General features: G+C 48.0%; 1 protein-coding gene across 1 annotated transcript in view; it reads left to right on the forward strand.

Moving 5' to 3' along the window:
- Positions 1-11,316, forward strand: part of DCTN4 (dynactin subunit 4) — a 12,688-nt gene extending 1,372 nt beyond the window's left edge. The window contains exons 2-13 of the mRNA XM_009285829.2: positions 1,068-1,138; positions 1,580-1,758; positions 2,686-2,729; positions 3,486-3,593; positions 5,157-5,230; positions 5,592-5,704; positions 7,049-7,158; positions 8,203-8,276; positions 8,713-8,767; positions 9,261-9,368; positions 9,769-9,866; positions 10,556-11,316. Of these exons, the coding sequence (XP_009284104.1) occupies positions 1,104-1,138; positions 1,580-1,758; positions 2,686-2,729; positions 3,486-3,593; positions 5,157-5,230; positions 5,592-5,704; positions 7,049-7,158; positions 8,203-8,276; positions 8,713-8,767; positions 9,261-9,368; positions 9,769-9,866; positions 10,556-10,769 (1,212 nt within the window). The 5' untranslated portion in view covers positions 1,068-1,103 and the 3' untranslated portion in view covers positions 10,770-11,316. The remainder of the gene's footprint in view (positions 1-1,067; positions 1,139-1,579; positions 1,759-2,685; positions 2,730-3,485; positions 3,594-5,156; positions 5,231-5,591; positions 5,705-7,048; positions 7,159-8,202; positions 8,277-8,712; positions 8,768-9,260; positions 9,369-9,768; positions 9,867-10,555) is intronic.
- Positions 11,317-12,936: the final 1,620 nt, after the last annotated feature.

A 12,936-nucleotide genomic window follows, 5' to 3' on the forward strand; every position in this document is an offset into this window, starting at 1 on the left:
GCGTTGGCAGCTGCCGAAGTAACAAACCCCACGCCCTCCGCGTGCTGAGGGCCCAGAGCATCGTGCTCGTTTTGAGAATGAAGTCGGGGTTGAGAGTATTTGGTGTGAATTTATTTCCACCTGGACGAGCTTTTTCCCCACGTTATACAGTGGGATTTCTGCTGTGGAGGGTTTGTTCTTTGTCCAGGAATGGCTGGAGCCTTAAGCTGTCGGTTGTCATCAGGCTGGGGCCGTAGTCTGCTGGTGCGTGGGGGCCTGCCAGGAGCACAGCTTTTGTGCAGAGCGGAACACGGGCGAGCCTTGGCCCTGGGGCTGCTCATGTGACTTCTCAGGTCGTCATAAAAAAAATTGGTAAAATTGACTTTGCGGAAGTCTGGGTGAATTAAGAAACTACGGTAGATTTGAAAAGCCTTAAAAGAATGACTGTGCAGCCCAAATCTCAGAAGAGGTATCTCTCCGCAAATGTCAGAGCCTCTGAAGAGTAGAAAATAGATTTGTCGCCAGGCTGCATCTGTCATGAATTCTCCATAGCGTGACGAGCGCAGTCATTGTGCATTTCCATGTTTAACGATAGGTTTGTTTTCCCCTTCAGGAAGGGGACCCCCTTCTTGCTGCTGTTGTTTTAATTAGCAAAATTAGTTCGTGACAGCAGGCAGATACAAAACGTTTTCTGAAATGCATGGATTTCAGACCAGTGTAAGTACGAGGGCAGAATAAGTGTGGATATAAATGGAAAAGAGCATACTAAAACCCGCTGTTAAAGCTGAAAAATTAAATTCTGGTAACTGCAAAATGCCCAGTTGTCCTTTTCCCATTTACTAGGCGGAATAGTTTAATCTATCCTGACCTAAGAAACCTTCTGACTTACATTATTAAAGATCAAAATTTGGCTGAGATGGGCTAAGACTTCAGATACCGAAAAATGTCTCGAGTCTTCACTGACTTCACCTGCCCGCTGCCAGACCCCGAGCCTTGTTAAATCGCGCGGCAGAGTTTCAGGCTGCTGCCAGCATGCTGTCTAGACAAACGTATGCCAGGAAGTGTGATGTGACCGTCTTGTTCATCAGGTGGACTCTCACTACTGCCCCAGCTGCCTGGAAAACATGCCTTCAGCCGAAGCCAAGCTGAAAAAGAATAGGTAAGGTCGTTTTGGCTTTTTTCATCAAGACTCACTGTTTTAAACGGCTCCTTCCTTAATCAACACCTGATCACGTGTATCTGAAACTCTCTTCAAAAATTACATCGCTTCTTGTTACCTTTTAGTCTGTTTTGGGGAATAAGTGTCTTTCCATGATGTATCATGTGCTCTTCATGTTCTAGTTTTTTAGTTTTTGTTTAGTTTTTCTCTCATAGCACAAAGGGGGTTTTAGTATCTCCCAGTGTTTCTCACTGTCGCCATTCTTATGTTGACTCTGAACCCCTCCTGTTTCCGTTGATGGCTCTGTTGCCCTTCTTCCCTAATGTTTTTGCATAAGGTGAAAAGGTCTGTTGGTTTAAGCTTGGTTTGCTTGTTGAGAGCATTTTCCTCGGCCTGGGATCCTTGTCAGAGCAACTGTCTTACAGGCCTTCCTCTTTACAGGTGTGCTAACTGCTTTGACTGCCCCTGCTGCATGCACACCCTTTCCACCCGGGCCACGAGCATTCCTGCTCCGCTCCCTGACGACCCGGCCAAGACTACCATGAAGAAAGCGTATTACTTGGCCTGTGGATTTTGCCGCTGGACTTCCCGGGATGTTGGCATGGCAGACAAGTCTGTCGGTAAGTGGCAGTCAAAGACAGAAAACTGAGTAACAGCAGGAGCCCAGTATGTGTTTTGAAGGTGACCGATAATCAAATTAGTTTCTGGCCGTACAATATACGTAATATCTGTCTAGGTTTTTAGTCATAGTTGGAAATTCACAGGAAAATGGTTTGTTGCTGAAGTCTCATCTGAAGAGCTGAGCTGAGTTAGTGCAACATGTGACCCGCTTTCATGCTCGTGTTACCTGACTAGCGAGAAAGCTGTCAAATGAGGGGCTTTTTTAGTTGGTGTGCTCTCCCCACAGTTGAGATCTTATTTGTGTGCCTTCAGAGACTTTGAAGCCGCTCAGTCTGACAGCATAAACATCTAATTTATTTTCTGTCACTTTTGTTCACTTAGGCTTATTCCAGAGTTGCTAGTTAGTGTTTGTACTTGGTTTTTCTCTTCACGACAGCACTGGAACAAAGCTTTCATCTATTTTTTGGTGCATAAGACATGCAGAAAATACTGTCGGGCTCCAGAAATGGGGCTGAGTAGACCAAGCAGATCCTCTTTGACTTCCAGTGTTGATGTGACTGAAGACTGGGAGCTGAAGATGCAGGGACATGGGCAGCCAGTAATAAGAGAATGTTCTTGTAAACTCACGTACCTGCTGCTAAAGTGACTCCTAGGTGCTGTCCTGAGTATCTCTCAAAGAGCAGTTGTGTAAAAACACAGTATAAAAGCTGGTGAAGCACCTTCAGCCCAAACCTCCCTCTGAAAAGCTTTCAGAGGTGTATATTTGTGCAGGCGTGAACTCGAAGAATTGCAATGGTAAGTGTAGCGAAAATAGGGAATGTCATATTTCACGAGTAAGACCGAGATAGTTGGGTGTTAGATGTGATTTCTGTGTGGAGTCTGGAAATCTTCTCCTGAGGACTTTGTTTTTTCTCTTTCTCGTGCAGCTAGTGGTGGCTGGCAGGAGCCGGAGAATCCTCACACTCAGAGGGTGAGTGAGGGGGAAGGCCATGCTTAGGCTGAGACGCATCAGCTAGAAAGAGCTGTTAGAGACACCAGGCCCTCTCAATCACTTTTTATGCATCTACATGATCCCTCAGATACCAGTTCCAGTTCCTAACCTCCACCTTGACTGAATTCGGTGGAAGGAAGGCCTCTTAGAGGCTCTCCTGTGGAAATCGCAGTATAAAAAGAAGAAACTCAGTTGAAAACATCATATCTAATAGTGCTGTTAAAATGACACCAAAGAATATGCTGCGTATGTATGTGAAAAAAGCTGTTTTCTGATCAAGAGTGTGTCTAGGATCTGGAAAACAGAGCTGCACCTTTACTACCCTTCCCTGTCACCAGTTAGGGCTCTACACTAAATGTGATCAGCCTCAGAGGCGGGGGAAAGATGCTGTTTGCTCCACTAATCCAAATTGCTCGGTTTTGGCCACAGGACATTACTCTGTCCAGTCATGGAAAATGCGTGAACAAAGTCTCAGTTGCCTAACTGCAAAGTGAGAATTGGACACTGCTCTCCGATGAACGTCATTCCCAAAGGAGGGTCAGTTTGTCACCCGCAGTGGGGGTTAAGACATGTTAAGACACACAGGCTCCTTTAATGTGTATCCTTCAAAATACAGCTAGTACAAGGAACGGAGTGAAACAAGTAGCAGGAACCCCAGCTTGTTCACAAGCAAATAGCAGCTGATCTGGCGTTTGTTCCCCTTTCACGGGTATCTGTTCCTTTTCATCCCTCCAGATTAACAAACTGGTTGAGTACTACCAGCAGTTGGCTCAGAAAGAGAAGATCGAGCGGGACCGGAAGAAGCTGGTGCGGCGCCGAAACTACATGCCTCTGGCCTTTTCGGTGAGCTGGGAGTACACTGCTCTCAGAGCAGGAAAAGTGATACGCAACCACCTCAGCTTGGAAAATTAGATAGTTGGTAGCGAGATAGGGCTACTCAGCTTTTTTTTATTGAGAACAACGTGAAGAAAATGTGCTAGGGCACGTGGGTTTCTTTGGGGACAAGTAGTTTTACACCCATTATTGTGTATTACATTGCCTCTCTCTCTAACAGTCCTCTCTGATAATGCCAGAAGGGTTTATACTTGCCACGCAAAGGAATATGTTATCCAGCAGTGAAATGCAGTGCAACCGCAGTCACGATACCGGTGGTAGCTCTTTCTCAGGACAGTTGCATGCCACAGCTCAGTAACAGTTAGATCAGGATAGTCTGGCACTTTTCTGCATGAAGTCTCAACTGAAATTAACCTTAAGACTTGGTTGTGGCTTGAATGACTTGTTTATCGTAACTGGCAGGTAAATGCTTACTTTGTTTAGCTGGGTGACTCTGCGTAAGCTTGCTACTTCTCAATTAACTGTGCTTGCTCTGTGCCCTTGCTTGTGTCTTATGGCTGCATTTTTTGTCTCCGTTGCTACCTGCTGCTATTTTGGGGGCTCTCCACAGCAACACACTATACACGTAGTGGTAAGTCTTTTCACGGTTTCTGCTGGTGTTAAAGCTCTCATGGTACCAACTGAAGGGCAGTAACAGATCCTACTCTTCACCTTGCCTCAGGGCCTCCGACTTGGATGTGCCTAGAACAAACGCACCTGAAGGCTAACTAGTTAGAGGGTAACATTTGTTACAAAAAAAAGTTTGTTTGTTAGCTTACAAACAGGGCAGTGTCTTTGGGTAAGTAATGCACGCTCGGAAAGCAGTCCTTCACAAAGCTTGGCTGAGACGCAGCTCTCTGTCTGCCTGAGGCAAATGGCACTGGCATTAATCTTCTGATCCTTGAAAAATCACCAGGGTAGGCCGATGCTCAGGTTTCTCGTTTGGTGAGAATTCAGGTTTTCAGTCCTGCCCAGAAGGAAGATTTCTGCCTCCAAGCACCCTGTGTTCAGTTCAGCTGTAGAAAGCTGAGGAGTAGCTCAGCTGTTCCTTCCAACTGGTGGTGCCTGGCAAGAGAGACCTGTAGGTAGCAAGGCTTGTTGTAGGTTGAACCTTCCAGCTGCTTCTAGCAGCGCTACAGAGCACTTCAGATGGATGCATACCCATGTTGACCCAGTTTTTTGGCAGTTGAGCTCTCATTCTCCACTACTTGACATGCAGTTGCTCTGAAGAGAAGATCAAGGGGAAAATGTGTCAGTAGTGCAGGCTGGTGATTTAAGGAAAGAGCAAAAGCTTTATAAGCAGTAGCCGCATCTGTCTCTCCCTGTCTGCAGTCTAGTGGTAATTGTTTTCTCCTTACCAACAGTTTGAGCAGAAAAAAAAAATCTTGGGAAGCATTGAATACCTTTCCCTTTTTGCTTTTCTTTGCTTGTCTCCCTATGCTTGTCATGCAGCTCAAAGGATGAGTTTGCAGTAGGTCTTTTTGTCCTGGCAGGAAGCAGACCTGAAGCTGACGGTTCCTTTTTTCCTTGCAGGACAAATATGGCTTGGGAACCCGGCTTCAACGCCAGAGGCCCGGAGCACCGATCAGTGCCCTCACTGGACTCTCGTGAGTCTCAGGGTTGGGGTTAACCTTTGTGGGAAGGATAGGAGGTGTAGGCAACCTCCTACAGAACAGTAAAGCAACTTCAGAAAGATGATGAACGTATTAGCAGATAGCAGTGAAAGGAGCTTTCTTCTTAGGAGCGTTAGAGAGATGTCAAATCCTCAGGCATCTCTGTGCAGCAGCTCCAGATGTTTTGCTTTCTCCTAATAGAAAGAAGTGACTGCTCATGTCCTTGTGCAGTTACTATTGTCTTGCAATTCCAGCTCTCGCTGCCTTCTGTCTTATAATGCAGTTACTGCTGCTGCTGTCTGTCGGAGCACGTGTGCCGTATTTTATGACCAAGTTGTCCCTCGCTTTGCTTCAGGCTGAAAGAAGGAGAGGACCAGAAGGAGATCAAGATTGAGCCAGCTGATGCAGTGGAAGAAGTGGAACCTCTTCCTGAGGATTACTACACAAGACCAATCAATCTGACAGAAGGTAGCACCCTAATATTCTGTCACTTTTTGCCCTTACATTTTATAACATGGACAGTGCCTGGAAACCCGTCCGTAGGGTTCCTAATGGCCCGAGGTTTTAGTAATTTTTATGCTGGGATTGAAATGGCGGGAAATTTGTGACTTTTTAAATGGTAACTTTGAATGGAGCATCAGCTTCATGTTGTACGTGGAAAGCTCAGAGCCAAACACTTCAAGCCTCTTAACGGTTGTTTCATTTTCTTGCTGACCTTAATTTCTCTGCATGTGAAGTGTCAACTTTCGGATGGAGAAAAGAGCTGACGTCCTTTTTCAAATAATAGCAGGAAATAAGGAAGTAGCTGAGCTGCTGGGGAGTTGGAACCTTAACTGACCTGTTAAGTAACAATTGCGCATTACTTTGACATCAGCTTGGAGCAGCTTGTGTACACTTGCCAGTTATTTAGCTGGCTCACGATTTAATCAGCAAATACTGTAAATTGGTCGACGAAACTTGGGAGCGAATGGGATAAACCAGCAGATACAGGAAGCGATGTGGACTTCATGCTGAGGCGGCTCTGCGTAGGACAGATGTTCTCGGTAGTCCTGCAGGCCTACAGAGGCCGCCAATAATAATTAATTCATGAAAGGTTTATGGAAAGGGGTAGATCATCTTGGTCTCCTTTTCTCATGAGACTGTCAGCATTGTGAGAGTATGATGCTGGTAAAGAAGATGACTTTCGTGGTTCCCCGCAGTGCGGGAAAGGCTGCCAGGTGGCTCACTGCCTGTTAGACACTGGGAACAGTGAGGAGCCTGTTTTTTGGGAGAAACCCATGGGAAGTTTGGCTGCTGGAGTTCCTTGCCTTGGGAACTATGTAGTCACTAATTCTATGTGTGAGTCTGAGTTATGCAAACTCCTTGCTGAGAAGCTGTGTATTGTACTCCTGCAGCACCCAGCTGTGAGGATAACAAAGCTATGGAAACTGATTTGCCCGTGGTGGGGGAAAGAACTTATTTTCTAGATGATTACAAAATTCTGTTTCCACCCCAGCTGAGCTTTGAATAGAGATCGCGGTCCCTTGTTTCTCCTGGGCTGGACTGATGCTGCTCTAGTGTTACCGTGTCCAGTCAGGGCAGCCCTTTCTACAGCTCTTACCTTCCATTCATTCATTGCTAGAAACAGTGATACTTGCCAGTGGCTTCTGAATTATTGGGTGCAGGTGAAATTAAGTTTCTTGGAGACTGTAGCACGTCCGCACGCAGTGCGCGGCACGCTTGCTCTTAGGCCAGCTCATGTGTACAATCTAGCTCGAGATTCAGTGCCTGAGTGAGACATTAATTTGGTCTTGCTTTCTGTTGTGCACCCAGTGACGACTCTGCGTCAGCGTCTGCTGCAGCCTGACTTCCAGCCGATCTGTGCTTCCCAGCTCTACCCACGTCATAAGCACCTCCTGATCAAACGTTCGCTGCGCTGTCGGGTAGGTAATTAAATACAAAAAGGCGCTTTTTCTAGGCTCACAGAACTTGCATTGTGGGAAATGGGCTGTGTATTTCTTCTTAAAAGAAGCTGCTCAAATGCTTCTGGTTGTTGAAAGTTCTCAACCAAATTACTGGTAACAGCACTAGGAGACGAGGGAGGCTGTTGCATCTCTGACGTGATGAAGATTGTGAAAGGGAGACAACGTTGTCAAAGATGCATAAAGATACAAAGGTGGGTTTGCGTAAGGGCCTGTGTGCTCTGCCTAGCCAAGGAATCATAGAAGGCTGCCAGTACAGTCGGAATTAAAAAAATTCTGCTATTGCTAAAGACAAAAATCACGTCAGCAAACATTAGTGAGAGGCAGTGCAGCATACTGAAGATGCCCTTAGAGAGAAGGCAGAAAGAGGACACTTCTGAGAAAAAGAAATCTTCTTCTCTGAGAGAAGAAAAGCAGAGAGCTGGGAAGTGAAGATTGGCAAGAATTAAATCCAAGTTCTGCTGTTGGCTTACTACATGGTCTTTAAAAGGCTGCTTGCTTTCTCAGTGAAACGGGGATATTTATCTAGTTCCCAGAGTAACAGAGCAATATTCTTGTAAATATTTAAGATGCAGAATGCTTTGCAAATGCAGAATATTTTCTCAGAAATAAGTAATGTCAGGCTGAGCCTGTATGAGTAGCTTATGAGGAGATCAGTCTCGAGTTCCAGCTGTTTAGTTTTTTAATGGATTCTGAAGCGTAAGTCAAAGGGCTTGCGGGTATTTGTGCCTTCTTCCTGCTGCAGTCAGGGAGTGTCCAAGTGTTTTTAAGCCTGGTTCCAAATCTCGTGTTTCTGAGATCGCACTGATAGTGCTGGATACGCCATTTTCGGAATATCAGTAACTTGACACAGCTATGGCTACACGCATCCCAGGGTAGCTTTTATGTGTGCTGTGCTAGAGGCCGGTAATGCCATGGCTAGTGGCACTGTGCTTGCAGCTCTGATTCTTTGGTGTGTGACTGGACACTGTCTTTTGGTGCTGACTAAAATATCTTTGTGTCTAGAAATGTGAACATAACCTGAGCAAACCAGAATTCAATCCAACATCTATCAAATTCAAGATCCAGCTGGTTGCTGTGTAAGTAAGATACGGGGATTGGGGAGAACAATGCCTATCAATACTTAGTTAACGCCTTCTATTTTCGTTTCTTTTGTACTCTTGATTTGACCTCTTGTATGGTTGTGTCATCTCTTAGATTGGTGTAATCACCTTTTTAAATATATTTAGCTTATCTGTAATAGGTTTGCTTCCCGATCTACTAAAAAGTTTGCTGAAGATTTTAGCAGTTTGAAAAAGGCACTGCATGCTGTGCCAGCCCCACACGGTAGCAGGAGTTCGTAGGATTAGGCTTATATAGCAAAAGGGCGCTTCATTTTTCTTTTTAATGTAAGCTAAGCTCTAATAGCATTGAATGAGTTAGATGGATGTCTGTGAATACAACCCTCTACTTCAAGAGGTAGGTTATAAACAGCAAGACAGTCCATCATGGTCATTTGCTTTGTTCTTGTTGTAGTAACTATATCCCTGAAGTGAGAATCATGTCTATTCCCAACCTGCGCTACATGAAGGTCAGTAGTTTTTTCCAGAAACGTCTTAGGGTGAGACACAGCCGGGAGGTGTGGATGTGGGATCTTTTTGGAAGATGACGTGATGCAATGATTGTTCCCTGAGGGCTTCGCTCGCTCCGTTTGGAGAGGGTGCAGGGTTTAAGGGAGTGGTCAGAATAACGCTGCATGTACTTGTCACTCTGCAGGAGTAGATTAACCGTGCAGTGTGACGTCTGGCATCACAAGCACACGCCGATATCTGAAGAATAAAAGGTGTGGAGTTGAGATCTTGGCTAGATTCCAAGGCCGTGTATTTCCTACATTAAGAAAGAGTGCTGCATGGCACTGACACCTTTCTTATGGGCTGGGGGTGTTTGTTAGCCATCTCTCGGTGGGATGGATATGTGATGCAATTTTTGAAGGTGCTGATCGGTCACAGAAGATGGAGGTGCTAACAGTAATGGTGAATTTTAAAGTAACTGCTTCTTGAACTGTGATTCCTGAATATCCCCAGGAGAGCCAAGTCCTTCTGACTCTGACCAATCCAGTGGAGAACATCACACATGTCACGCTGCTGGAGTGCGAGGAGGGAGACCCTGACAACATCAACAGCACTGCCAAGGTATTGTACCCTCCTGCTGTACGAGCCCAAGCCTCTTCCAAGGCTTTCCACTCCCATTTATCCTTCCACAGGTCACACTTTTCATACGTCTTTCAGTCTCTGCTGACTGTGTTGCATTTTCCTCCTTGGAGCTTAAATGACTGTCACTAACGTAAACACCAGATCATAAAGTATTTTGAAATTGTGTCTGTTCATTGAGATCCAGAACCCAAGGGAGAAATACATGATTTCACTGGTAGTGTGGTAACTGGGTGGTACCGGAGCGGAGGAAGGCCGAGGATGAATCACTTTTCTGTTACACCGTAGTAAAGCAGCCCTCGGAAGGGGAGGGCTCTCTCCTGCTCGCAGTGTAGGTGCTGATCAGTCCTGAAAGGCTTCTTCTCTTCGTGTTCTGTTTCAGGTGGCAGTTCCTCCCAAGGAGCTTATTCTGGCTGGAAAAGATGCTGCTGCGGAATATGATGAGCTGGCAGAGCCTCAAGACTTCCAGGATGACCCTGAGTGAGTGTTGTCTGTCCTGTAGGGATCCTGTCCCTTAAAGACTTGGCACTTCAACCAAGTAACTCGCTCTCCTCTCTGTCTTCAGCACGTTTTGGGGGTTTTTTCAGAGATCAGCAATGCAAATCTTTCTGCTTGTGGTTTGGACTGTTCAGGAGGCGTTTGTTCCCTTTGAGGCAAGGTGTGCTGCTACAGCAGTGGAGTTATAGGTGGCGGTACTAATTCTCTCCGGGAATGCTCTCTGTAATCCTTTCCTTTGCAAGCAGGGGGTTCACGGTAGCGGTGAGAACTACACGGTAGGGTGTGCGACAGAGTTGCCTCCAGCCTTCAGAATGGAATACGTTCTGCAGCCTCTTGCAGGGCAACTTGAGCTGTATGCTGCGGCCTTTCCCTGTTGCACGGCTGGGTACGCACCTCCCATGGCCAGAGCAGGCACGTTCTGTTTGACGGATGTGCCAGCAGCTGTCAGCATAAAGCAGGGTACCCACGTTCTGATCGTGAGGGGCTGTGGGCCCCCTGCAAAAAGAGCAGCGGGGAGAAAGCTACAAACCAGGGCGGCTGTTCTAGCAGGGCACATTCAGCCCACGGGCCATAAACGGAGCATCTCTCTTGCGTGGTGTCAGAATAAATCTCTCAGAACAATTGTTTGAGAACTTGGCTGACCCAGCGCTCTTTTGTTTTCTGCCTTGCAGCGTTATTGCCTTCAGAAAAGCCAATAAGGTAGGAGTTTTCATCAAGGTCACCCCACAGAAAGAAGAGGGCGAAGTGACCGTGAGTTTCAAGATGAAGCACGAGTTTAAAAACCTCGCTGCTCCAATCCGGCCCAGCGAGGAAGGCGATCATACCTCTGAGGTCATCTGGCTCACCCATCATGTGGAGCTCAGCCTCGGTCCGGTGCTCCCATAAACGCTCCCAACGCTTGCGCCCCGACGGCTGGCCGCAGGACGGACCGTCACAGTGAAGAAAGCACCTGGTGAAACGTTCTGCGAGAGCTCCTGTGTGATGTGTGGGTGTGTGCCACGGGCCCCAGCCGGGCCGCGAGGAGGTGGCTGAGGGTGCCGTGGTTTGGGATGGTTTGTTCTCTCTCCTCTTGTCGTAGTGCCCACTAACTACCGCTCTGCTTCCCCACGCCGCCACAGGCTAGTTCAACTTGCAGCACGTGTTTCAGTACAGAAAGATCTCGCTTCCTCCAGATTTGCACTACACCTGGCTGAATTTGGTTTTATCAACCGAAAGGAACCCATATTGTTTTTTCTTCATGTCAGCCCGCAAACTTGATGTTACTCAACGGTGAACAAATCCTTTTTCACACAGAGCTATGCCCTTCCTGAACAAACGTTTTAGGAGGTGGCCATGTCTGCTGCGTTATTGGCAAGTTACTGGCAGCAGCACGGTGCTTTCTTTTCTTGGTTTTCTGCTTCCTCGTAGGATACCTCAGCCGTGGGGGACTGGGACATACAGCCCTACCACTCTGGCACGTGTAGCTTGCTTAGCCAAGGTGGTAGATCTGTTTTCACAAAGGAAGTGATCGGTTTTCAAACTCAAAATGTAGTGTACTGTAGTGTTTGTGGATTTGACGGGCAGCCGAGCCCGCTGTCAGCCCGCTGCGTTGCAGGTGGATGTGGTAGCGTGATGCGCTGCGAGCTGGGAATTCAGGTTCTGGTACAGGTCTTGACTGAGGCAGGGGTGCTCCAGAGAGGCTGCCTGGCCGCCTTCGGATCAATTAACGTGTGTTGATAGGGGTAGCGAGCAGAGTATGAAACGGGGAGAGCTAAGATTAGGTCTGGTGTACATAGAACTACAGAGGCTGTTTGAGTCCATACTCTGTCTTTTTCCAGTGTGGGTGGGTGGGTGGGAGGGCGGTATAAAGGTGGAAAGGCAGTTATACGTTAACTAGCATACACTGTACCATAAGGTAGTTTACCCGGGGTGTAATTTGGCTGTAGTCCAAGCTAAAGCCAGTAATTAAGAGCAGCGTATCCAGGACACTGAGTTACCGGTAACTGCAGTAGCCTCGTGCAGGTGGGTGAGATCGCTCTTGAGTTCCGTTGCGTTCCCCCTTCAGACACGGACCTTCGTTCCACAGACGTTCCTGATGGGCTTCGCTGCGCTGGGAAGGGCTTGAATACCAGCCAGCTACGGCCGCGTCGCTGGAGACGCTTGTGCCATGGTTCTGCCGGCCTGGAGCTGCAGATCCTCTGCGCGGGAGGGTGGGATGAGGCTGCCTGCCCTCCGAGGGAGGTGGTGGTGCAGCACCCGAAAACGCCTCCCTCGGCACGAGGAGCCTGCCTTGGTGTGCCCGGGGGGACGCGCGTCTTACGGCCTCGGTCCTGCCGCGGGTCTCAAAGCGGCGAGGCATCACGTTTACAGCTCCGCGTAGGTTACACGCAGGTGTACGGCATGAGTTTAAGACTTGTAGTTGGTAGTCGTCTCTAGCGCTAGCGCCCGCTGCAGCTTTACCTGTCCAGATAACAAAGCACTTAACCTTTGGCCGTGACTTCTCTTCAGTAGCCGAAATAGCTGCTATGCTTGCGACACTAACGTGGAAAAGAGCCTTCCAGGGACGAGCTGGCGGCTGACCGAGGCCTCGAGCTGCTGCCCGGGGTCCCGCTGGGGCTGGTGGCCGCTGTCCCCCCCCCCTCCCCGGCACCGGGCTGGCGTTCGCACGACCTGCTCGCCAACGCTCGGTTTCTCACTGAAAACGGAAAGGTGCATTGATTTATGATATTCTGAGCCCTCTAATTAGCTCGGTGAGTTTTTTCCCTCCCCGTAGGTGCTTGTAGGCGATAGGAAAGGTGTAGGCGTGTCCCCGCGTCAGTCCCTGCTCCCCGGAGCACTGGCCCCTCCGTCTCGCCCCTTCCCGACAGGCGACTGTTGCCTCACTGCTTGACGTCGTGTAGTGACTTTCAATAAAGCAAACGTGGCTCTCGGATTCTTTGCGCTGGTTCTTACGCTGCGGTTCGTTAGATGATGATGATGATGATAATAATAACAAAGCCGAGCACCACCCCTCCCGCTCCCAATGGTCTCGTCCCCGCGGCCCCCGCCCCATCCCCTTGTTCCCGGTGGTTCC

Source organism: Aptenodytes forsteri, unplaced genomic scaffold, assembly GCF_000699145.1.
Source record: "Aptenodytes forsteri isolate BGI_AS27 unplaced genomic scaffold, ASM69914v1 Scaffold54, whole genome shotgun sequence".
Lineage (NCBI taxonomy): Eukaryota > Metazoa > Chordata > Aves > Sphenisciformes > Spheniscidae > Aptenodytes > Aptenodytes forsteri.